At 43.7% G+C, this 25,102-nt stretch overlaps 2 protein-coding genes across 8 annotated transcripts in view; one reads left to right on the top strand and one right to left on the bottom strand.

Moving 5' to 3' along the window:
* LOC309657189 (uncharacterized protein) overlaps positions 1 to 25,102 on the top strand; it is a 357,540-nt gene that overhangs the window by 180,355 nt on the left and 152,083 nt on the right. For 2 of the 3 annotated variants that reach the window (XM_082454335.1, XM_082454334.1), the window contains exons 1-3: positions 5,126 to 8,114; positions 8,380 to 8,433; positions 21,958 to 22,017. In XM_082454335.1, coding sequence (XP_082310461.1) covers positions 7,944 to 8,114; positions 8,380 to 8,433; positions 21,958 to 22,017 — 285 coding nt within the window. In that variant the 5' untranslated portion in view covers positions 5,126 to 7,943. Of the gene's footprint in view, positions 1 to 5,125; positions 8,115 to 8,379; positions 8,434 to 21,957; positions 22,018 to 25,102 lie in introns of those variants that run through there. The other variant, XM_082454336.1, reaches the window with a different exon arrangement.
* FGF1 (fibroblast growth factor 1) overlaps positions 10,673 to 25,102 on the bottom strand; it is a 102,602-nt gene continuing 88,172 nt past the window's right edge. For 3 of the 5 annotated variants that reach the window (XM_082454322.1, XM_082454321.1, XM_082454319.1), the window contains 2 exons: positions 18,236 to 18,339; positions 10,673 to 14,005 (listed from right to left, as the gene is read on the bottom strand). In XM_082454322.1, coding sequence (XP_082310448.1) covers positions 13,811 to 14,005; positions 18,236 to 18,339 — 299 coding nt within the window. In that variant the 3' untranslated portion in view covers positions 10,673 to 13,810. The remainder of the gene's footprint in view (positions 14,006 to 18,235; positions 18,340 to 25,102) is intronic. The other 2 variants (XM_082454320.1, XM_082454323.1) reach the window with 2 other exon arrangements.

Raw genomic sequence — 25,102 nt, 5'->3', positions numbered from 1 at the left:
TTCAGGCACAAAGTTCTTTTAAAATAACTTTTCACGTGACCGGTTGTAGAAAAGCTACTGGAGGAAATATTTGAAACTGGGGGACTAAATAAAAAAGAAGACTGTGTGAGATCCTGGAGCAGCAGAGCTAAAACAGGAGAGAGGCACAAGAAATCCCAGGAAAATAGTGGAGGAAGTCACAGGGAGATTGTCCCACAGGAGGCCCTGAGGGCAGCCTCACAGATTAGAGGGCTCCAGGAGGGACATTTCAGTGAAAATTGAACTGATAAATAATGTGGTTGATTGTATTGAGAGGCTTATTAGAGCTTTTGTCAGAAATTTTGGGGCTGAATTAGTGATGAGAAAGTTGAAAATGAAGGCAATGAAAAGCATACTTGTATAAGAAAAGACATGCAATCATCCGTGTGGCTTATCTGTAACTAATGGTTACATAGTTTTAGTAATGTAAACATCGAATCTTGTACTGACCAGTAATGCCATGTGAATATATAGGGAAGATGGGAAGGTCACTGGGATGGGATGGAGGCTATAATATAGCTGGCTGGGGGCTAGGGTAAAAAGCTAAATCCTTATCTTCCATAGAATGAAACCAATAGATACTATTTAATATTGAAGAAAAATCAAGAAATGAAATATCAACATGTTGTTTAGAAAAACAAGGTTAAGTATCAGGAGAAATGTTTAGAAGGAATGAAAGTGGTTGCCTCTGGGGAGCAGGAACCAGGAGTACGATAGGAAGGGGGACAACTGTTTTTTGTTAAAAACCTGTAGTACCATATGACTTTTAAAACAATATACCTACGTTAGTTTGATTTTTTAAAATATTGTTTAAATACAAAAATAAAAAATTTATTAATTTCAGAATTTTAAATACTCTTTGTAACTAATTAACTGTGACACATTTCATGATGCATTGTAGCATTGCCATGTTGGTAAAGGTCTAAGTCATCCTCACCTTCTTCAAGGGCAGGGTGTTCCAAATCTTTACTTCGCATTGTCCAGTGGAGTGGCCAGTAGCCATGCATGGCTATTTAAATTAAAATTAGTTAAAATTAAATAAAATTGCAGCTTCAATTTTTCAGTTGCACTGATCACATTTCCAAGTGCCCAGTAGCCACATATGGCTAGTGGCTACCATATTGGACAGCACTGTCCTAAACCACTCTCAGATTCATCCCTTCGTCCAAGCTCATTGCCATTCTCTCTGAGGCAGTATACAGCGGTGATTGAAGGTGTGGGCTTTGGAGTCAGACTACATCAGCTCAAGCATGGGCTTCATCACTTACTAGCTGTATGACTTTGAACATATCACATAACCTCTTGGTGCTTCAGTTTCCCCATCTATAAGATGGGGATACTAATAACATCATCGTGTTCTAGGGATTGTAAGAAAGACCGTGATATAATGCCTTTAAATGAAGTGCTTAGCACCATGCCTGGCCCACAGTAAGCACTCACAAGGTTACCTGCTGTAGCTAGTACCATCATCATCATCATGATCATGCCCTGCTGCATCTCTTCAGCCACTTCTGAGCTCGCGTGCAGTCCTGGTGGACAGTCCTCATACAGACTGACAGCTTCTTATTTCAGGGGCCTGCCTCCCTCTTTTTCTCTGCCCAAGGACTTCCTTGGGTGTTACGTGACTTTGCTCAGTCGGGAGGCAGAGAAGCCCAGAAATGCCGGGACTACACATCCAGTGGAAGCTCACGACCAGAGAAGGATGGCATCAATGGATAAGTACCCACTTTCCTTGTTGGGGCAATGCTGAGGTGTCCTCTCCACTATCTCTCAGAGGCTCCCAGGGGAACTGAGCCCGCCCCCAGTCCACAGCAGTGACCTGATCGGCGATGCACCTTCGTTGGTCCTTCTGCCATCCCTGTCTTACTTTCCCTCCCTCACTTGTGCTTCGTGGGGTCTGCTCCCAACCTGTACCCATGTCATGGTCTCAGGATCTGTTTTGGTGGAACCCGCACTAAGACAATCATCACCACCACCGTCATCATCATCATCAGTTGAGGTTCTCATTATCTTAAGGTCAAGCTCCTACAGTAGCTTCCTGGCTTGTTTTCCCATCTTCTCTTCCATACTCCAACCGGACCTATCTCAGTTTAATATAAATGTGGAGTTATGACTTACCTGCTTGAAGTCTCCATTGCTTCCTTCTCGCCCAAAGGCAGAGACTGAACTTAGTCCTGCAATAAAGAACTTTTACAAATTCCCCAGAGCCTACCTTACTAGCCTCACCTCTTGCTAGTTATGCTGCATGCCATCCTTTAAACATACCATTCTGCTTTGCACTTCTAGGTCCTAACACACGCTGTCTCCTCTGATTGGAGTAATAATAATTGCAATGAATGGTTATTGACTACCTACCCTGTACCAAGCAGAGTTCTATGCAGTCTGCACGGATTAGTTCATTTAATCATTAACTTTATGAAGAAGGTTTTAATATTCTCCCTGTATTAGAGATGGAGAAACCCAGGCTTAGGGAAGTCATATACTTAATAGCAGAGTTGGGTAATTCCAAGCTGATGCCCTATATTTGGCAGGAAAGTGACATCACACACACGTAGGTAACTTAGAAGAAACCAACTTTGCTCACCCAGGAGGGAGAGATGGGGGAATAAAGAGAGAAAGAGAGAGAAAAAAAAAGGAGAAAGATAAATAGCGTGGGTGATCTGCCTACCAGTCTACTCCATGCATATGTGCTTCCGGGGGGAGAGGGCAAGGCAGGACTCTGCTGTTACCCACGTTTTCTGGGCCGCTTGTACTGGGAGCGCTTTGCTGACTCAGCGTGATTACAGTGCTTACTTATTTACAACGTTCATATGACATAGCTGCCCAAACACGTGCCAGAGACTTCCTGGGAGATGGTGCATCCATCTCCCTGCAGGTTTTCAGGGCTGCCTTTGACTGTGTATAACTCACCCGTTACAAGCTAACTCTCCAGTGCCTGATCCATGAGCGAGGTGAGACTCCGTGGTCCTGCTTCCTTTTCCCACTTTCCCACCTGGCAGACACCTGCTCATCTCTTCCAACACAGGTCACACACCACCTCTGGGAAGCTTTCCCCACCTCCCTTGGGAAGAACCTTTCCTCCCACCTGGGCTCCTGCTGCACCCTGTACACGTTTGTTTCAGCGCTCTCCCCTGTTGCCTTCTAATGATTTGTTCATAAATCATGTTCCCCAGCTGGGGAGCGGATTGCTCATTAGAGCCCTTTTCTCCCTTCTTTCTCCAGTATCTGCTACAATCCCTTCTCTGTAGCAGCAGGAATTTTCTTCTTTGTTTGGTTGTCAGGAAGGCAGGTCTCTGTGCCTTCTAGAAAAAGGAGTGAGGTAAATTCTGAATGGCTATTTTAATCAGTCATGTTCTTACAGAATCTGGAGACAGAAAATAATCTATTATATCTAAATTCTCTTTCTGTCTCTTTCGTTTCTTTGTTCTTTCTTTGGGGTTGCTATTTGATCATAGGTCTTTTAGAAGCCAGTTACTGCAAGGGTAATGTGGTCCGTTGAGTTTTCCTCATTAGATCTGTGTAAACATTTTTTAAAAATCTATTTTCATACCCAGATTAAGACGTCTCCATCAGGCAGCCAAATCCCCTCCACCCAAACCCTGAAACTGGCACCATGCCTGAAGAGTTTCTAAGTTATCCTTCTGTTTTTCTATCTTGTAAAGGATGTGGTTTTTGGTTGTGTGATTCTTTTTAAGCTGCTTCATTTGTTTTTGGACTGATTAATAGCATAGCTACCCAAACTTGGACAGAAACGTTAAATTCAGAATCTCTGGAAGCAACAGCACGAAGACACTAATTAGTTCATGTTTTCCATATGAATGAAACTCAAACACACAATCACTGCTTTCTTGTTTTCTCTCTCACCCTTGACTATGCTGGCAAACCTTGCTTCCCTTTTGGATATAAGGGGATTTGTTGGGAACAAAAAACCTTTTCCTGTACTTCACCTGCTGGATGGAATGAATAAAAGCCTCAGGGGAAGATCTAAATATTTAACAAATATAACCTCAACCCCCAAAGCTTTAAGTCTGGAATACATTTTACAGTCCAGATTTGAACCCAGGCCAGAAACATGCATGCTGGTACTGATTATTTGTGTTCTTTGGCAGAGGGTCTAGAGAAGTGATATAAATTCAGTTGTGTGGGGAAGGAAGGGGGGAGAGAGAATGATGGTGTAGATATATTTAGCTTCCACTTGGTTATCTACACGTGCTGGAGAGTGGAGTCCACCTACCCCTCTTCCATCGCTGGCCTCTACCTTGCTGGCTGGCTCAGTTCACCCCATGCTTTCCACTCTTGAGCCTCACTGGCATTGTGCTCCCTCCTGCCACAGGGTCTTAGCACATGCTGGTGCCTCTATCTGGAATGTTCTTCACAGCACACACTCCACCTCTTTACCTAGTCAACTCTTACTCTTCTTGCAGATATCAGCTCACTTCCTCAGGGAAGCCCACGAAGTTAAATCCCCCCATTATATATTCTGAGGGCACTGAATACTTCTCCTTTGTAAACACCTGTCACACTTGCAGTTTTACATTCCCCTGTATGATCCTTTGTGTGAGTAGTTTCCTAGGGTGTGGCATATGTATATGGGAAAGATGATGTACAGGTGTTCATTTTTTTCTTTTAAAGTTCTATGTTTAATAAATACTAAAAAAAAAAATCTATATAGTAGTAGCTTATCCCTTTGTGAATATTTCTGCTTACAGTAGGCCTAAAGTAGATAAAACTGTGAATCCACCTTTCATAAGCCAGATGAATAAGAAGTACCGTGATCAGTCAATGGGCACATAGGCAGAAATTTTGGAAGCAGTATGCAAATGACTGAAATTTGGGAAATAGTATGTTCATATGTTTCCCATCACTAGAGCGTAAGCTCCAAAAGAGAGCCTCTTTGTGCGCTGTTGTACCCACCAGGCCTGGTGCATATTTGGGCCGTCATAAATATTTGTTGAAAGGCTGGACAAGTGATTGAATGAACAATTTAATGACTCAACAGGTGCCCCTCCCAGTGACATCAGGCCAGCCACAGGTCAGATGATTAGAAAGAAGGCCGAGATTTCTCTTGAGGATCATCCGTGTGGATGCACGCAGTAGAGACAGGTTGGAACTTTGTATAGACTTAGAACATTCAGCTTTGGATACCCCAAGACTGTGTAGGGTCACGGGGCTGCGGGGGACCTTTGCAGTTATCCTGCTCAGAGCAGTGCCTCTAGCATCCGGGATAAGTGTTGTCACAGGCAAGCTTCTCTGATAGCAGACTCTGTGATGAAGATTAGCATGCCAGAAGTTTATTAGGGATCTTAGGATCAACACCTGTAGGAAGGGAGGAAGCAGGACAGGGCAGAAGGAGAAGTGGAGGCAGTATCAGTGTAGAGGCCTCAGCTGACTTTATGAGAAGGTCTGAAGCTGGAATGATCCTTCAGGGCTGCCCGAAGTTGGCCAGGCAGTTATGTACATATGCAGGCCACCTCAGAGGGGCGTGCTCTTGGGCAAGGCCGCTCTCCTCACCAAGGCCATCCATCTGCAGGTAATACTGTCAGCAGCTGGGAGGGTCATTTCTGAAGGGAGACCTGGATGATGCCTCACAGAGGCAACCGTAGGTGCCCATCCAGGCTTCGAGGCAGGAGTGGCAGATGTCAGTCACTGTCTGTGGATGTGCTTCAACCATGGTTGGAATGGCTGTAGTTGTTAGAAATGTTTTTTGCTTTATACCGAACCAAAAATCACTTCCTCGTCAAGTTCCAAATACCTGTATTCGTTTTGGCTATGAGCAAGAAAAACAAAATGACCCTTGAACGATCTGAAGAGAGCCATAATATCTCATTTTAAATCTTCCCTTGACTGAACTCACCTCATTTCTTCCACTGTCTTTTTGGTATATGCTTTTCTGGCCCCTTACTCTTCGTCTTTTAGCCTCCACATAACATTTTTTTTAATTTGCGAAACTTAATATGCAGCATCTAAAATGAGACGCAGTAGCCCAGATGTGGCCTAACCAGCTCAAACTACAATAGGACAATTACGTAACATAATCTGTGCCTTACAGAAGTAAGCTGGGAGGCAATTAAGATTCTTGTGTCTTTTTCAAATGAATTGCTGTGAAGCAACCTCTCTCCAAATGTAAGTTCATGAAAACAATCACTGGGAACCTAAATGGAGACTCTAAAAGATGATTTTAAGCCCTATCATATTACATAGTGTGTATAATCATATTTTCATAAAAATAATAGCAAATGTTTATTCAGTCCTTATCATATGCCAGATATTGTGTTAAAAATTCTTGCATGCCTCCATCTCATTGGAACCTCCCAACAAGCCTGTGAGGTTGGTGCTATGTGTATCCTCATTTTACAGAGGAGGAAACAGAGGACAGAGAATTAAGTAACCTGCCCCAAGTTACCAAGTCAGTAGATGGAAGAGCCAGGACTCCAACTCAGCCAGTCTGACCCCAGAGTTACCTTCTTCTGTATGTGGATAGTACATTGGTTTGGGTGATTTAGATTAGTGACTGACTTAACAATATCTAAAGGAAGTACCTTGAACATACAGAGAAGCTTAGAGGGCTTAGAAAGATGGCATTTTTTAAAGGGGACAAAGCTGAAAAAACTTGATGCTTTCATGTGGGGACTTTCTTCGCTGCTGTCACAAGCTTTTTAAGAGCGAGGACCACATTTGTTCATCTTCTAATTGTGTCCAGCACGGTATTTAAATCATGTTTTGATACTGGAGCTGGACCCTGTAATCATTTCTCCTTTGCCGGGAACCAGCTTAAGGTTTGTCAGTAGAGGGCGCTGGAGGGCCACTGCGAGAGGAAGGGGCTTTTCTCTGCGGTTCTTGTGCTTTTCTTCTTGCTCCTCTGGCCCAGTGGCCACTGTGCAGCTTCCTGCTGGAGACCTAGTGGTACACGACCTCCAGCGAGTGTCACTGGCACCCCAGCAAGTTGCTTCTGGAGTTTCACCAGTGTTCCAGTGGGAAGCTCCCTGAAGCACCGTCGTGAGATACTCCATCCCCTGTGGGCCATAGCCCATGAAGTCTGAATCTCATTCTCCAGAGAAGGGCCTCTCGCAGATTTGTTCCTTCCTTGAATACTTTCCTCAGCCTTGGGGATAGTAACTGCTCCCTACATCTGCTGTTCCACTTATCTTCAGAGATCGCTTTACCCCTTTGTAGTCAATCCCGTTAGACTAGTTAAAAATTCTTTCCATTAACATTTTCCTGTTTAAATTATTGCCATGGTTTCTGTCTCCTGATCAGACCCTGACTAACCCAGTGCTAGACGCTCAATAAGCGGTGGGTGCATTAGTGAGGAACTGAGGAAAGATGCGTCATTTTCAATTTATTGCCGCCGTTTATCTTGCGGACTGGATTGGATGGGCTAGGCTTCTGCCGTATCGAACTCTCCCCAGATGTTTAAGTTGCTTGGGAGTTACATATTTTCAAGCAATCTGTAAAACCATCTCTCTTCTTCACTCCAATTAAATATTATGTGACATGTTCCAGTAGCACCAAGGATAAAGAAACCAGTTTCTCTCTCATTTGTCCTCTCTGCACAACCACCCTGGATTGGGTTTTTATCCTGTATTATCAGAAATACTCTGGCCAGTTCTAAAACAAACACCATTTCCCAGGTCAGATTCAGGGATCCTAATGCAGGTGTTCCTATTTTGAGAATGCCATAGATTTTACCGTTCATTTCTATAGGAATTGACTGAACTCTGAATGCAGTTGACATTCCCAGGCTATGAGCAGTCCTGCTTCTACAATTTACACAAAACATGTTAATGCAGAATAACATTCCTATAACTTATTTTGGAGAAAATGTTTGGGGCTAAGGCAAATCAGTAAAATAATCTGACATCTTGCTCTTATGTATCTCTAGGGCAGACAAAAAATGTTTCTCCTAAGGCAGGAAAACATGAAATATGAAAATCACAATGACATGTGTTTCTGTGATGATTTGCACAAATTGCCTGCCTACAGCTACATCCCAAAAGCTGCAGCCAAGTGCACCAAATCCTGAAAATGAACACAGTTCCAAAGAGGGAATGCCCAACCCTTCATTAAGGCTGATAGAAAAGCACATCAAGGACATGGTGAGGTTTTGCTTGTTTATATAATAAAATAGACACCAGTGTTTAGCTGCTGAGTGTATAAATTTAGCCTGTGTGACAGTGGGAAGCTAAGAAGGAAGGAAGCAATTTGGGAAGTACGCCCTCCCCACATCACAAACATTCTCAGACCCCTCAGAAGACCCCAAAACACCAAAACAAGGTCCTACAATATATGCGTTTTTTTAAAGCAAATCCACTCTCTAGCTTCAGGCTGCATGTGACCTGGTTTCTCTCTTTAATTTTATAGCTATGGTGGAAAGCTAACAGTGTAGTATGTCATGGTCAATATGTCAACCGCAAAGTGAGTACCATGTTACAGAAGGATCCCAAGGGTCACTTAGTACATTTCCCTTGTAACCTGAGAGGATATTAGATGAATCCTTGGGGTCTGGAGCGCCCGATGTCAGATCCCCACGTCTCAGGTGCTGAGTTGTCTGCCTAGATTTTAGAGTAAATTTTATGTATGGTGGCAAAGAGAGTCTTTCTGGGGGTGAAGAGAAGGTTTAGGGAGCCAAGTAGGAAGGAGGGGCGGTGTGCCACTTTTTATGAGCTATCATTTCAACTTTTAACGCTTGTCAAACAAATCCTTAGTAATTTTGAAATGGAAAGCATACACGTCCCACTGCCTAGCTGGGCTTCTTACTTTGCACTACTGCTCCTGAAAAGCATTTTTTTAATTGTGAAAGTCGAGTTAAGGGCACATCTTTGTTTAGTGTGTCACTTTTACCATGCTTATTAATATCCTAACAACCCAAAAGCAATTAAGGGTTTGAGATTCCCCTCCCCCCTTTGCCACAGGGCAGACAGGACGTCACTCGGAGAAATATGAAAGGTGACTTCATTTACATTTTTCTCTTTGCAGTCCAGTTCACCCATAAGAGGCCAAATTCTCAGCCACCCTCACCCCCTCAAACATTTAGGGCATAGAGTTACACTTTTTGGTTGGTTCAGCAAAGATGGGAATTTTTGAATCTCTGAATAAGATGTAGTCTGGTAGCGATGATGTTTATCTTGTGACTGAGTCATGCATGGTATACTCTTTTTTTTTTTAGGTAGATAAGAGCGTCATTTCCGAAAAGTGATGGGGGCCCGGGAGGATGCTTAGAGGCCCTGGGTTTCTAGCCTTTTCCTGGCTCAGTCCACTGTTCATGTATTGTTTAGAAATGGTTATGAAATAGGAATTGTCGGGGCTAGAGAGAGGAATGAAGTGAAGACTGTGGGAGTTAAGGAGGGAATGACCTCAAGCCCCAAAGTGATGAGAATTCCGTAGCAGGGGAGAGGGTCAAAGTCTCCGGGGCTCTGAGAGCAGAAATCTGCTAAGACCAGCATTGGAGGCAGCAGTGGCTGCCCGTGGGGTCTGCATCATTGCATTCATATTGCATTAGTAGCAAACCAGCTAAAAGAATTCACGATGCCCTCAAAACAGATGGTTCGTGGGTAACAGGATGTCCCCTTGTATTGTTTATTCAAGAACAGACCGTGCCTTTGAAAACACTAAAGTCATAATACAGGATCCTGGTAGGGTCTGGTCATCTTTGGGAAGAAGAATGGTTGCATTAAGCCAGTGTTTTTCAAACTGTGGTTGTGACTCTGAATGTCATGACCCCATTTAATTGATCTTTGACCAGCCTCTTTTAGGGGAGTGTAATAGAAAAATCTCAGAGCATTTCATATATATAATTTTGTGACATTTTTTGGTTTCAGTTGTGTGTATGTTAAAGGTAATATATGTGCTGGGTTAGAAAATGGGATAGAAAAAATGTAGTTCTTATGGTTGCTCAAGCTCCAAAAAGTAAAAAAATACTGCCTTAGGCAACTTTAAAAAGAAAAAGAGGGATTGATGGTGATATGTAATTCGTTGAGTGAGCAAATACTGCCGAACTGTTTTTTATAGATGCATGTGCATATGTGAGCGTGCATGCATGCATATGTAAGTGTGCATATGTTTGCATGTGTGCGAGTGTGCATGTGTGTGATCTGATTCTGCCCCAATGTCTAGGCAACAGTGTACTTCCTCCTTAGAATAAGAAGTCATAAGATTCGGGAGTTTATTTGAGGAGATGTTTTTTAATGTGATAATTATTTCAGAAAATCTGATGGGCAAACCTCTAGCCCCACATCAAGGTTCTGGAGATGCAAGAGATGCACCTCTTGCCATTGACTTAAAATTGTAAATAAGTCCTTAAAATTCTTTTCAGGTCACTGTGTCTTTGCCGAAGCACAAGCTGGTCAGCTTTACAATAGTAGCATAATTTCATAGGCTACGGATGAAGAAATAGTGTCAGCTGAGTTAGTTATGGTCCTTAGCTCTTCAGGGGGCAAGCTTCCTGAATATATTTCCCTAGTGGATCCCTAGAAAAGCACCATGATTGCCTTAGGTTTCTAAACAGAATGAAAACTGTTCTTCCTATCAGCCTTCAAAATTTCCTATCTGGTAACAAGCTAAGTGTAGAAAACCAAGCAGCCACACCTCAGGGATGCTGGCTAAGTCCTTCAATAGGAAGATGAGACATAATGATGCTCAATAAGTCAGAGAGACATTATCCCCTATAAGTGGAACATTTATTAATATTTTTAAGGTGCAAAAAAAAAGAGAGAGTGATGTAAAATGACAGGCATCTTCCTCTTCAGAGGTCTGCTTTGTAGCCCAGGAACTTGGTTGATTTGAGCAGTATGTTCTACAAGGCTGAGGGCCTGGGCTCCGTCTCTAACACAAAGCAAGGACCCTGATCTTCAGTGACACGTGATGTTCCAGTCAGTTTTTTGTAAGGCCACACTGTTGGCCGTAGGAGGCTTTAATGATCACCCCTTCCAAGGAAACAGATCTCCACCGCCTCCACCACCACATTGAAAACGATCCAAAAGCATATACGTTCCTGATGCTTTGTACAGAATGTCAGGCAATTTGTAACAGTGGGCCTGCAACTGCAGATGAATCCACACGAGAGGCATCTGATGGGCAGATGCCTCCAGGACTTTCTCAAGGAAGAGGGAGAGCAACAGGAATGCTCCGTGTTTGAGGAACGAGAACGTGTTCCAAACGGAGCAGGCAGCTGCCACTGACTCCCTTCTCACGAGATCGGACAGCCTTTTCTTCCTGATTCGAAAGTGGTCCCCCTGAACTGACATGGTTCTGCAGTTGAAATGTTAGGTTTACCTTGCCATGTCCTCTGACACTTCCATAGAGGTTTATCTTACGCTGGGGGTTGCTAATTCTTCCAAAACCTTCGTTTCTGGGACTTGTTGTTTATTCAGCAGGAACCTACAAAGTCTCTGTTTTTACTTGACTGAAAGAAACGAATCCTCAGCATCTTGCGTCATAAATATAATGCCCTGGGAGAGAATACAGCAGCAAACCAGACAGACGAGGTTCCCAGGAGCCCCAGGACCCAGTAAAACGCCTGGCACACCGTTGGCACTTACGTATTCATTGAACAGATACACGAATAGCGACTGGGCTGAGGTTGTCAAGGTCACAGTAGTATTTCCTCTCAATGCCTGGGGTCTCTGCAACCACAGACTTCCATCTCATCTGTTAGCCACAGCTTTCATTTTTTTTGGCCAATGTTATACTTGAATTTGATTCATACACTAAAAATTATGGACCATTATAAATATCTTGGATTTCCTCTGTGGGTACCTTTTTCTGGCCAAATCTTCATAGTCAAGAGATGTCAAGCCACACTGCACTATTCCCAACTTGCCTGCAAAGATTTACTAAAATAAAATCAAATTGTCTCATCCAAGTTACAGAAACAAAAAAAAGTTATGAAACGTTTTGCTGTACAAATGCAGAATGACATAACTGTAGCGGTAACTTGTTTCAGTTCCTCAGTTGTAGTATCACACTGAACTTTCACAAATTGTCATTTTTCTTCCATTCAAAATAGTTCAGTTACTAAGGAATTACCTTTCAATTAATAATTACTGCAATTCATTATGAAACATGAGCTAGCGTTCTCATCAGTTTTTATGCACAATTATATCATTGCTTAAGAATCCCCATTTGCAAAGGAAAATTTATAACAGCACAGTGGAAAACAAAGAAAAATCTCATTTTCTAAGGTAAATGTAGTCTTAAGTAGTAGATAATTGAGGAGCTTATATATCATATCCTATTATTATCATTCTCAGTGGCTGAATGCTAATCAGTTTAACTGCCTTTGAGCTATATATTTTTAAATGTGCCTAAAAGGTATAGTCTCACAGTAAATTTAAATGGCTTATTAAAGGCCTTTACATGGCAACAGTATCATGTCAGAGATGAATGGTGTTTCTAATTTGCTAGCCACTTGGGTCAAGTTTACTTTAAGCAGGAAGCGTATCTATATAAGTAACCGTCACACAAATGGCGTCTTGGGAAAAGCTGTTTGTGAGGGTTTAACATTTTTGAAGTATGCTTTTGTATATCTTCTAAATGGGCATTTTACAGGCATTGGGCCAAAGTGCCTTAAACCCCGACTCCTTAACTCAGGCGTAACTGCTGACGCTGGCTGAGTGTGGGAAGATCCGTGGGACATGCGTTTTTAAGGGTGTGGCCAGGGAGGGTCGGGGTTTGAGCCCCCTTCATTTGAATAACGCTTTTAGGGACTTTGCTACTTAGAGTACGGGGGGCTGGGGAGAGGCAGCAGCGTCTACAGCACCTGGGAGCTTGTAAGAAATGGGAAAACTCTACCGCAGACCCGCTGAACCAGAACCTGCAGTCAAACAAGATGCCCATATGATTTGTAAGCACTGCCCCAGGACCCCAAAGCCTCCGCTTTCTGGTGGCCAAGCACAGGTCATGGCGTCCCTTTCTCTTTCCTTCTCGCTTCTAGAATCATCCTCTTTGGAGGATAATGTCCCCTCAGCCCACATTTCCCTTTCTCATCACTCCCACACCCACTCCCCAGACCCAAGTGAATTTCCCAATACCCAGCGTCCTGGCTTTTATCAAGAACCTAGTTCTTTTCTCCTCCTATCATCATCCAGGGGCTTCCTGCTGCCCAATAACCTTGGAGAAGTCAAGGCGTTGTAACGACTCCCAAGGCTGTGCCTTCATTCTGCTCTCCTGTGCCTGAGCCTCTCAGCCTTCCTTCATTGCGCACTGAGATCCCATCCTTCTAAGCTGCCCACTAGAATCCAGTCAGTCTCCCCTTGCCATTTGAATCCCTTCTGTTCCTGAGAGGGGATGTATTCATCCCTGTTTCCACTCAAGGAAAGCTGCCTTCCTCTAACGTAGCCATAGCTTCTCTGCTAATAATCGTGGGGGATTGAAAGGATGAAAGGGAGTCGTGCCAGATACTCAGGGGACTTGCGGGCAGGGTTTACTCTGTAGAGGGAATTGCATGCAGTTACAACCCACTTGGCAGTCCTCTGCTCGCACTTCATTTGGCTCCACCCGTGCATTAAGAGGCTCAGCCTGCAGCAGATGCCCAGAGGCAACTGGACTTCCAAACCAGACCCAGACTGGCCAGCCAGTTGGCCCCTAAAAGCCATTTGGTCCCTCGGTTCCAAACTGTGCCAGGGTGAAGGGCTTTACAAAAAAAAGTGAACTGGGCGTTTAGAAGCACGTTACAAGTTTAGGCTCTGTGGGCCAGGGGTTAGCGCAGCCAATGGTCAAGGGTACAATTTGGGGTCAACCGGGTGAGGACCCCTTCGGGCTCCTCTGGAGTGATCAGTACCCAGAACAGATTTCTTTAATCAGAGGAGACTGGCAGGGGGAGAAACAAGATTGCTTTCTGGCCGTAGTGAGTCCGAGGACCGCGTTTGCAGCTTCCGTTCTTCTTGAGACCAACGAACCAATTCTTTTCTGCATGCTTCTTGGATGCGTAGGTGTTGTAATGGTTCTCCTCCAACCTTTCCAGGAACAAACATTCCTCATTGGGTGTCTGCTAAAAAAAATAAAACCAGGAAAGAGTAGAATAATTCATGAGTGGTTTTAGATCGGGTTCCTCTGTTTACTGGCTGTGTGACCTTGGGCAAATTAGTGAGGCTCTCTGTGCTTCGGTTTCTTCTTCAGTGACATTGGGAAAATAACGGAACCTATCTCTGAGGATAGAAATGACGACTTGGAACAGGACCCAGTACATAATGAGCCTTCAAGGTACATCTGCTATTATGTAAGCTCCCCTCACATCTGCTCTGCTCAGGACCCTAGAGCCTCCCACTTGGGAAATCCTGAATGACTTTAAGTACCTTAAGGGCAGAGCTGGGTCTTTTGTCTCTGCGGAGGCCTGGTACCTAGGTTTGACCATGAGAAGTGTCCAAAATGGGTAGAACCAGACTGTGATGCAGTGGGGCATTCTTAAGTTTGGTCTTGAAGAATAAATGAAAACCTACCAATTATACTTTACACCCTGGTGATTTTCACCAACAGTATCAGGGTTTTACTTTAGTGTTGTTGTATGAACATAAATGCTTGCATAAAATGTGTCCTAAGCATAAAACATGTCCTGGAACTTAAAGAATTTTCTTTTCAGTGAGAATAGCTGTTTTTTTTTTTTTTTGGCTACTTATCAAAAGAATGGTACTTGTAAAAAATAAAAAATCACAACTTTACTTTAAAAAAAGAAAGAAAAAAGAAAAAATCACCCCAAAGCGCACCCACCCAGATATAGGCACCTGTTAACAGTTGATGAACATCCTTCTGTACCTCTTTATGTATGAGCACACAGAGAGACATAGATAGGGCCATATCGATAGAAACTTAGGGTATTATCAAAATGGCATACTATGTCTGCTGTTTTAAAAATGGGTGATAAACCTATGAAAACGTATTTAATCTCACTAGCAAGAAGATGCAAATTCAAAAATGATTTAACATATGTTGGCTATAGTATCTGCAAAGAGCAAAAAGATTTACAAGTCTTAGTATTGGGGAGAGTGTGGGAAATAGTCACTGTCAGACACTGTTGGTGAGATAAGTTGGTGGAAACTTTGTGAGGGGACTTTGGCAATATATATCAAAATTTAAAATATGCATTACCCTTGACTCAGGGATTTCACTTCTAGGAACTGACCCTTATGAGATAGTGGTATTTTCAAGGATGTTCTTTGAAGTATTGGCTATAATGGTGACATATTGGAAACAACGTAAATACCCATGGAAAGGTGATTGGTTAAGTGGATAGCGGTACATCCATACAGTGGGATCCAATGCAACTGTAAATTTATTAAGTTGGATAGATAGTTAAAACATATTAAATAGTGCAATTACATTGAAAATATCTACCAACAGTTACTTTTTTACTAAAATTCATCTGTTAGAGTGGGAGGAATCCCAGTTCTTTTCCCTTTCTGTTTGTCAAGATTTTAGAATACATTTATTATATTTGGATATAAAACAGGAGTATTAAAATACATATGCTGTGTATGGACTTTGCTCCAATTCCAAGTCATGTGATCTCTATATTACGTCTTCACCCATAGTGGTTGGTGAGTCCCTTTCTGGTGGTTTCCAGTCCTATTGTTTATTCTCTATTTGTGGCATGTTTGTCTGTTAGACTGTCAGTCCTACTGAGGGAAGAGATGGAATCTTGTCAACCTTGTGTCTCCCCCCAAGACAAAGAATTTTGCAAATAATAGGTGCACACCAGCTAGGTGATGAATGTAATCTGATTCTTGAGTTCATGTAAAGTACTCAAAAAAGTTACGTTTGATTAGTAAGGAACTACGTAACAGGGAAGTATTCTGCCCCTTTTTCATCTGTAGTCTAGTGCAGTGACAAGTGGGTGAGACACTTCAGATCATTTTGGAACAAGATGGGACGTAGATGTAACATTTAATTAGGTGACTCCGTTGCCTCTAGAGGAACTCATCCAGACATTATTGTTCGATGCACGTTGTCAAGGGTGGGAGGAGGTGGGCAGTTTTGGACCTGGGTGGGTTGCCCACTCTCCTGCAGGGAGGACTCAGCCCATGACACCGCTCAGTGGGCGTCAGGCCTGTGTTCTGTGACGAAGCTCGGGGCGGCCACGTCCCCCACCTGATGTGTCTATTACACTAGAGCAGTTGACACACAGAATGGCTGAGTCACAGGCTGAGTCAGCAGGCCAAATTGGATATGCTCTATCTGTGCCTCATCCAGGATTTGTCAGTGTTTACTGTGCACTTCGTGCAGTGCCACGGGCCTGGGGATTAACAGTTGATTCATGCCTATTGTTTTAATTAATTTCTTTTTTATATTTAGCATGCTTTTTCCCAATTACGTAGGTGACAGATACCAACTGTAAAAAATTTGGAAAATACAGAAAGGCATTCGTGTATTATAAAATCAGCCATTTACCACTCCCAAAGATAAATGTATTAATGTTTTAGAGCCTTTCGAACTTATTTTTTTTTAATAAATATGTCCTTTCCACACACACGAATTTGTATCAGGATGGATGAGTACCTAAAATCGGTAGAGCATGAGGCAGAGCCCTGAGATATTTTAGAACTTATCTTTATCAATGGGGGAATATAAAAATTCTTAGGCATAATATATTAAGATCACCCTACGAATATTTCAGGTGAATCAGTGACGTCCAGGACTATGGTGGGAGAAGGGGGTGTCTGGAGCCTAGACGTGTCTGGATTTAGGGGAGTCTTTATCAAATTTTTTTACAAGTAAGAGAAGGTTATAATAAACATCAGAATTGATTTAAAGGAGGAAAAGCAATAAAATTGTAACACATAATGCAAGAAATAATGAGGGTAAGGGATTTGTAAACCGACTGCCTTCTAGCTGCCATTGCTACACCAGTGGACGGGTTCTGTGCGTTGTCTCTCTGACTCAAGATTCTTAAGTATGTTAGTATGCGGTAATTACTATCCATTACTGTCCTCGTTTCACACAAGGTTCAGAGTAGGTGAGTAACATGCCAAAGTGGCAGAGGCATGAGATTCATTTATGAGTCTGAGACTGAATGATTGATTGGCCTGTTGATTTTACTGCTGATTGGAAGGCCCGCCTGAAAAAAAAAGTCTACTCTCTATGTACCAGTCACTGCCTAGCTCCAAGCCCTTTCAGGTTGTCCAAATCAATCCATATTTCAGCAAACAGCCTACAGGAACTACCTGTTCCTCTGATGGTCTCATCTCCTGAGCCCTAGTGGGCAGCATGAAAAAAAATAAACTTGTGTTCACATCCCAAACCCTGGCTGAGATTACAGCTTCAAGAGAGGGTTTCCTGTGCCCATTGCCACTTGGCAATTTGATGTAAGTTAAAGGGAGCCCCAAACTAAAATCCCACCTACTGGCTGCCTTTTGGTAGACATCTTCATAAAAGGGAAGAAGGGGGTTTGGTGAAGCCTTAATGTTCAGTTGTTAGGCTACAGAGAAAGGACCATTGAAATCCAGAAATAATTTCAAAACCTGCAGCCATTGGCTTCAGCTCTCTTTCCATTCAAATCGTTTATCAGAGATACCAATAGGGACAAAATCAGATTGCCCCTATTCTCTTCTTTTCTCACAAAGATCAATAGGTACCGAGTCAAACATATATAAAGCATTAACTAGGAGAGAAATGGAGCAGGATTTTAGCTACTGAATAAACTCTTGGACTTTGCTTCTCCAGGGCAAGGATGTGGCTTATTCATCTTTGCACCCGCTTAGTACCCAACTGTACTTGGACAACAGGAGGCGTTTGCTCAATGTTTGTTGAATTAAGTTATCAAACTTTTTATCCTTTTAGGTGACCCTTCCAGAATAAAAGAGCTATTTTCAAAGTTTTATGCATGAAATATCAACTGCTAGAGTCTGGGCTCTGCAATTTTTGTAAAAAGCCTTAAGAGACACACCTATATAGCCCATGGTAGATGCTCAAGAAACATTTTTGGAATGAATAATGAAGTGGGATTGGGTATTCTGGAGCGAGTGACTGGATGAGTTACTAAAACTTCAATCAATGTTTTTTCTCTTTGTCTATGTGATAATACGTTGGAGTATTTTGAGAGAATCCCGCAAGAAACGCTTTTATGTTTGTGCCTAAAATAAGGCAGGGTGGAGGGTGGGAATCCTGCTGGAAAAAATAACAAACAGAGACTAATTGATGCTTTATAGTTTGCATCACTCCATGTAACAAGATTTCTGGAAACCTCAAACCTTGGCCGAGTCTGGAAGCATGTCAGCCTCATACTTACTGAGCCGTACAAAAGCCCGTCGGTGTCCATGGCCAAGTACTGGCCAGTCTCCGTACTCTTTATATACACCTCCCCCACGCTTTCCGCACTGAGCTGCAGCTGAACTGAAATAAAAATAACACGAGCAAAAGTAAATAAACACTAAGCTTTTGCCGATAGGGCCTGGCGGCCAAGACAGTTAGCCACGGAAAATTGTGCTCATTCATCTCACAGAGCCCTCAAGGATGAGCCTCAAATTAATCAAAACATAGAAATACAGTTCCTTTTTCTTTGCCCTCCAAAGAAAGCTGTCCGTTGGGAATCATGTTCTCAAGGGAAGGAGAGATGATGGCGGGCTCACCCACCCATCTGCCTTGTTCGTTACAACGTGACCCCACGTGCACTTTACAGGGCATGGTCACAGGAGAAAACGGCATTCACTTCCCGGGCTCCATCCTCCCAGTGATCTTGGGGGTATCATAGAGTCGGCAGCCGGCCAGCCTGAGGGTGTTCAGCTTCAGTTATCAACCTGCTTTGGCAGGGGTACCTTTTTATGGCCCGGGCCTTCCTGGTATGGGAGTTTCTTGTGGACAGATCGTTATTTTTCAAAATCTGATAGTGTTATTTTCCTAGATAGAAGAGGTTCCGAGGAAGTTAGATTGCTTGGCACATAAGAAACTCAGGGAACTCACCCACAATGAAGTTCAGTCAAACCCCAACCTCTGTGGCAACCCCACTGGGATACAGGCAGAGGGGAACCCCTGGCGTTTGAAAGGGAGAATGAAGCAGCCACCTGGGATGGGAATGGTGCTTCTTACCTGGGGATCATTTTGTTATAGAGGGGATAGTTAGCCATGTCTGGAGACATTTTTGGTTTTCCCAGCTGGGGTGGGATGGTGCTACTGGCATCTAGTGAGTAGAAGCCAGGGATGGTGCTAAATAAACATCCTACAGCGCCCAGGCAAGCCCTTCACATCTAGGAATTATTCAGCTCAAAAAGTCAATAGTGCCGAGGTTGAGAAACACTGAAGTTGAGGGCGAGGACTGAGATACCCTGAGTTGCCCTCTTTCCATTTATACTGACTGATACTCCCATGGTGCCTTGCTCACTGCTGGATACCTCACTGGAGTCCCACTTGATAATTATTCATTTGTTCATCCTCCCCGGAGTGACTCTGGAGAGAGATGCTTTGATGGTTCCCATTTGGGAATTGAAATTAATTCTGGATTCTTCTGGAAAATTTCTTTGGTCGTAGCCATTGTTATGATAAGGAGTGAAATCTAGACTGGGGACCAGTGAGCACCCAGTAGTTCTCTTGGAGTCAGCTGACCTCTCTAGGGGTTGACTTTGTCAAAGTTTGAGGCGCAAGGGGCGCTAGAAGGAATACAGGGCTTCGGTTGGCACCTCTAGACCCCTTATTGCTTTTCCTTGTTTTCATTTAATTTCTTAGAATCAGAAATATATTCCCATGTTTCAGACTTGGAAACATAGAAGAGGAGATGGTGAATGTCTTCTCCCACTCCTTCCAGCCTGCCGCTCCCAACTGATGGGGGTACAGGACAGATAGGATCCTTGCCCTTCCTCTGGGGCACGTTCTCCTGGGGAGACAGAGACAAACAAGTAAACTCCTCTGAGACGTATTTTGAGTAGATCCTTCTAGAGAGATGTTACCCCTCCTGCCTTTTTTTTTTTTTTTTTTTTTTTCTACGCAAATGGTGAGATACCATACAGTTCTATACCTTGTGTTTTTCGCTTAACAACTGACTGGAAATCTTTCCACTTCAGTAGTGAAGGAGTTACCTTCTTTTTGCCAGTTGAATTGTGTTCCATTATGTGGCTGTACCATAATCATTTCACCACTTCCTTATTAATATGTCTGTATTTTCTCATTTCCCTCTGTTTTCCTTATCTTCTGATTCATCCTAAGGGTGATACATAGCTACATCACCCTTATTGAAGATGCAGTTCTCTTGTCCTTGGAAGTCTTAGGCACAGAAACTCAAGGCCTCCTCTGGCAAGTGGCGTTTATTTAATCCACAGGAAGGAAAGCGGAAGCCACAGTCTCCTTTCCCACCGGTCTTCCTAACTCCGCTTAGCTCTGAGAGGTAGTCATGAGAGCACAGACCAGAGGCCTCCCCTCTCCAGCCTCGGGTCACTCCACGTGCTCCCTGAGTCATTGCTCCACCCCCTCCACTCCTTCCACACACTGAGCTGTCTCCTGCCTAAGGCTCTTGCACACGCTCTGCCCTCTGTTTGGTATCTCCTTTCCCCTAATATTCACAAAGATGGTCCTTTTCCTTCTGGCCTCAGCCTAAAACTCCCTCCTCAGGGAGGCCTTCCCCACCCAAGTGCCCCTCCACATTCTGCACGACAAGTCCTTTCAGCCGGGACCCCTGCCACCCTAATCCCTGCATCATTGTCTTTCTCGGTCCCTGTTTGTTTCCTTCACGGCATTTTGTACGATGTGCACTTATTTTTATCGTTTAGGGCTTTACTCATTAATTTCTACCTCCCCAGGGGAATGCACACTTGGGAGAAAGGGCAGGAATCTTATCTATCCTGTTCCTCCTTCAGTCTCCAGCGCCTCCCATAGTCCCCTGTGCTCCGGGTACAGACAGTATGCATTTGCTGAATGAATGATGTTAGGCTAATCGTTGCAGAGATGATTCTGTTGGCCCATCATCAGTAAGCTACGCGTTTTGAATTGTGTTTCCAATAATGCTTTGTGGAGTGAAGTAAGGTGGGGCCAAGTTGAGAGTTGTAAGGGTCAAGGCTGAGCTCTGCCACTGACCAGCAGGGTGACCTTGGCTAGGCTGTTTAACCTTCAGGCTGCAGTCTCCTTGTTAGTAAAATGGGAGTGGTTTGGATTCAGTCTCTAGAGTTTTTTCAGCTCTAACAGTCTAGGAATCATGTAAATACATTTAATAACAATGCTGTATACAATAGAGTATTATTTGGCCATGAAAAGGAACAAAGTACCGATGCATGCTGCAACATGGCTGAACCTTGAAAACATGCTAAGTGAAGAAGCCACTCACAAAAACATGGCTGAACCTTGAAAACATGCTAAGTGAAGAAGCCACTCACAAAGGACTACATATTGTATGATTCCATTTAAAAGAAATGTCCAGAATAGGCAAACCCATAGAGACAAGAAGTAGGTTAGTGGTAGCCAGGGGCTGAGGAGGGGCTTGGAGAGGGAAACTATGGTTAAGAGGTATAGGGTTTCTTTTTGCGGTGATGAAAGTTGATTATAGAGATGGTTGTGCAAATCTCTGAATATAAAGAAACCACTGAACTGCATACTTTAAATGGGTGAATTGTAAGGTATGTGAATTTATCTCAATAAATTTTTTTTTTAATGCTCTGTATTTTCATTGGACTTTATGGTTTTCAGAGAACTTTCAAATGTATTTTGTATCAATTTCTCATCATAATCCTGTATATTTAAGAGAGACCAAAGGAAGGGAATAATCGTTTACTGATTACCTACAATGTGCCAGGCATCATGCTAGTTTCTATCTTGGTATAAAGAGTAAACAAAAGAGTTTGGACTCCAGAAGCAAACTGCATGAATTCAGATTTTGGCTTGGCTATGTATTAGCTGTGTGATGATTGGGCACGGTATTTACCTCTATTTCCTTATCTATAATGATAGTATCTGCTTCATGGAATTGTGGGGTTTATTGATCTGTTGCCTGGAATTGTCCAGTACGATTATTGTCATTTTTACTGTGTTTAGGTGACTTCATCACTCTTCACAGCATCCCTGGAGGAAGGTGGCACTGGCTCTGTCCTACAGGTAAGGAAACTGAAGTTTGGTAAGAGCATGTTTTACCAAACATTACACTTATAATCGGGGGCAAAACCATGACCAGAACCCAGACTCACCTATTTCAGGTATCCTACTTTTTCCCCTCTTTCGTACAATACCTTGAGCTCCAGTTATCAGGGAGATTGGTCCAAATCAAGCCATATTCACTTCCCTCCTTGGTCCCCCTTGTGTTCAAGATCAGACATGTACCAGATGGCAGATGACCATCCAGGATCCCATTTCATAGCCGTAGAATTGAGTGATGTTAGTTGCCTGGGACTTTCTTTCCACCTACCATCCATATAAGTAGGTATTTAGTCAGACGCGTTATAGGTGCAACAGCAGTCCCAAAGGGCGAGTCCTTTTGGGTAATCCAGGAAAATCTTCTTAAACGGACATTATTTTGTAGAGCAGTTTGGGGTTCACAGCAAAAATAAGGGGCAGGTGTAGAAATTTACCACATGCCCTCTCCCCTGCATGGGCATAGCCTCCCCATTATCATCATCCCCCACCAGAGCGATACAGTTGTTATAACTGATGAACCTACACTGACACACCATTATCACCAAGGAAGAGTTTTTTTTTAAAGCTTTTCATTCTCTAGTCCATTTCTGTCCTATGCCTTAAATAGTGCCCGTTTGTCTCTCTGTGGGGCTAAGTAGAGTTGACTTTGCTGTCTGAGGAGTCCCGTCTTGGCTGTGTAAACGCCCCACGGAGGTAAACATGAAGCAGAGCTGCCTGGCACACGACTCAGTCCTCGGCCCTGAGCCCCAACACCAGGGCTGTGGCACTGGTGAGAGTTCGTCTCAAGAGTTTCCTCTGTAAATGTTATTTCTCCAGGATGTCCAAGTTTCATAGCTCATTTTCACTGGATTTCTTTCTAGCTGAGTTTCTTAAGCATATATCCTTCTGCAAGCAGAGCTGGCAGGAAGGAGTAACACCCAGCGCGTTGCTCGTGTAACTGACTAGGTGTCCAACTCCCTAGTGTGACTTCATTCCAGTTTTCCAAACCTACATCCTCCCGCGGCTGCTGCTGGGGGGTGGGAAGCAGAGCGAGTGAGAGAGGGGGGCTCAGAAAGAGAGGGAGGGCCTGGCTAGCAGCCTGGGCGGAAGCAGCAGCTCCTGCCTCCTGGAGCAAGCAGGGGGCTCGGGGAAAGCCACCCAGTCACCACGTTTTCATGCACCGGCCATCGTGTGCTGGGCGCTGTGCTCAGTGCCGGCAAGGTCCCTGCCTTCAGGGGCTGACACCCAATTAGGGGTACAGACGACCCAGAGTGATCAAGCAGCACAGTAGCAAAAACCCCACTTGTTTTTGAGCTAAAAGCAAACTAAAGTGCAACTACAACAAAAACTCTCTTTTTTCTCTCTCTCTCTGTTTTCCCTTTCAAAGAAAAGCAGAAAATAATGTGCAGTGAAAGAAAGCAAATTGCAAAAGAATATTTATGGTAAATCCTCGGTGAAATTTTTGTAAAAAACATAGAACAATGCGCATAGCTCATGAATAGATAGGGAGTAAAAGATAAAAAGGTGCACTCATTCAGACCAAATGCATAGCAGTGGCTGCTCTGGGGAGGATGAGAAGGATTGAGGCTGGGGAGGGGAGTGGAAGGAACTTTCCCTTCATCCTAACTCTTCATTTCTTTAAAAACACAATTCTGAGGTAAGAACAGCCAGGTGATAACAGTGGTTCACTTTGGATGGTGGGGCTGCTGCTGTTTTCGTACTTTTGGGGGGTGGAGGGGGTGGGGGGTAGTTGATGTGTAAAGCCTGGTTCTTGGTTGGTGGGCAGACACTCAGTTTCTTGCTGCTGCAGACCCCTGCGGTGCTCTATGACCCAGTGCAGGCTTGGCCTCAGGTACAATGTAGACCTGAACATAGGTATCTGCAAAAGGTGCGTCTTCTTAAGGGCAGACAGGGAGCCAGGAAAGCTGGTGAAGGGCCACTAAAGCCACACCTGCTCTGTTCATTTTCTTCTTCCAGCACCTTCCACCAGGTTAGCACCCAGCGCACAGAGGGGGAGCACCTCTTCCCTCCCATACGGGGAATTTAGGACTTGCTCTCTATGAGCGGGAAGGTCAGTGGCTCTGTAGCATCCCAAGGATGAAGGAGCGAGTACTTCTTGAAAAACGAAACAAATCATTTAGCTCTCAGGGGACTCAGTGTCCCCTAGTTCTGAAATGCGGACAGTGACTTTTGACTGAGCAGAAGAAATGGAAAGCAATTTTTAAAAAGGTATTCTAGTGATAGATACAAGTTTCTTAGAGAAATTCAAACTTATAAAGCACTGCAGGAAGGCTGGAGGCGTTTGCCTGGTGGATTTGTAACCATAGTGTCCCCAGTGGAATCCAGTCCTGCTCCGTTTCTAGGAATGCATTAGGCTGTGCTGGTTTGGGAATAGCTGATTTAGCAAAAGTAAATGTCAAATAACTGAAATGTACCAAATCGCCTCTGCAGACCCTGCTCCTGCTTCATCCTTTGGACCCTCATCCTTTGGACGCCTTCATGTGCCTTTACTCAGGGGAACCTATGTAAGGAGGAATCCAGGGCTTTGAGTGGATATGCTGGTCCCCGACTAGATGTTCTTCCTTTTTTTCCTGAGGAATTATAAGCCGGTATCTCTGGCTTTCTCTTCTGCTCCTCAAACCCTTCCGTTTGCTATTAATAGTAGTTTATTCACAGTAAGACACATGATCCCTTACTTTCCAAGGACAGAAAGAAGGAACAGGAGTTAGGAGGCTGCCAGTGGCAAGAGACATGAGCCTTGGGCACCATCCTAGTATCTTCCTGTCCTGCCCTAGGAATTTTTACAGATAAGATTACAGCGGGTGTGTTCAGCGGGATGAACGCCTGCGGACGGAGGTTCTGCTTCTGCAGCGTGTTCCTCCGTGGCCTTTAGAAGAGGCCTGCTTTCCACCTCTGCTCTCCAAAGAGAAGCCAAGAGAGATTACGTGCCTGGTTTATTCTGGGTTGGAGACTTCCCGTCCTTTGCCGTGTTTACCCAAAATGAGGTCAGCCTCATTCAGAACTCCGTGAGGTTGTTTTATGTCAGTGGCATTTATAATTAAAATGTAGC

The sequence above is a fragment of the Balaenoptera physalus genome (genome assembly GCF_965194825.1).
Source record: "Balaenoptera physalus genome assembly, chromosome: 3".
In the NCBI taxonomy this organism is placed as follows: domain Eukaryota; kingdom Metazoa; phylum Chordata; class Mammalia; order Artiodactyla; family Balaenopteridae; genus Balaenoptera; species Balaenoptera physalus.
This window is presented reverse-complemented; position numbering and strand designations above follow the sequence as displayed.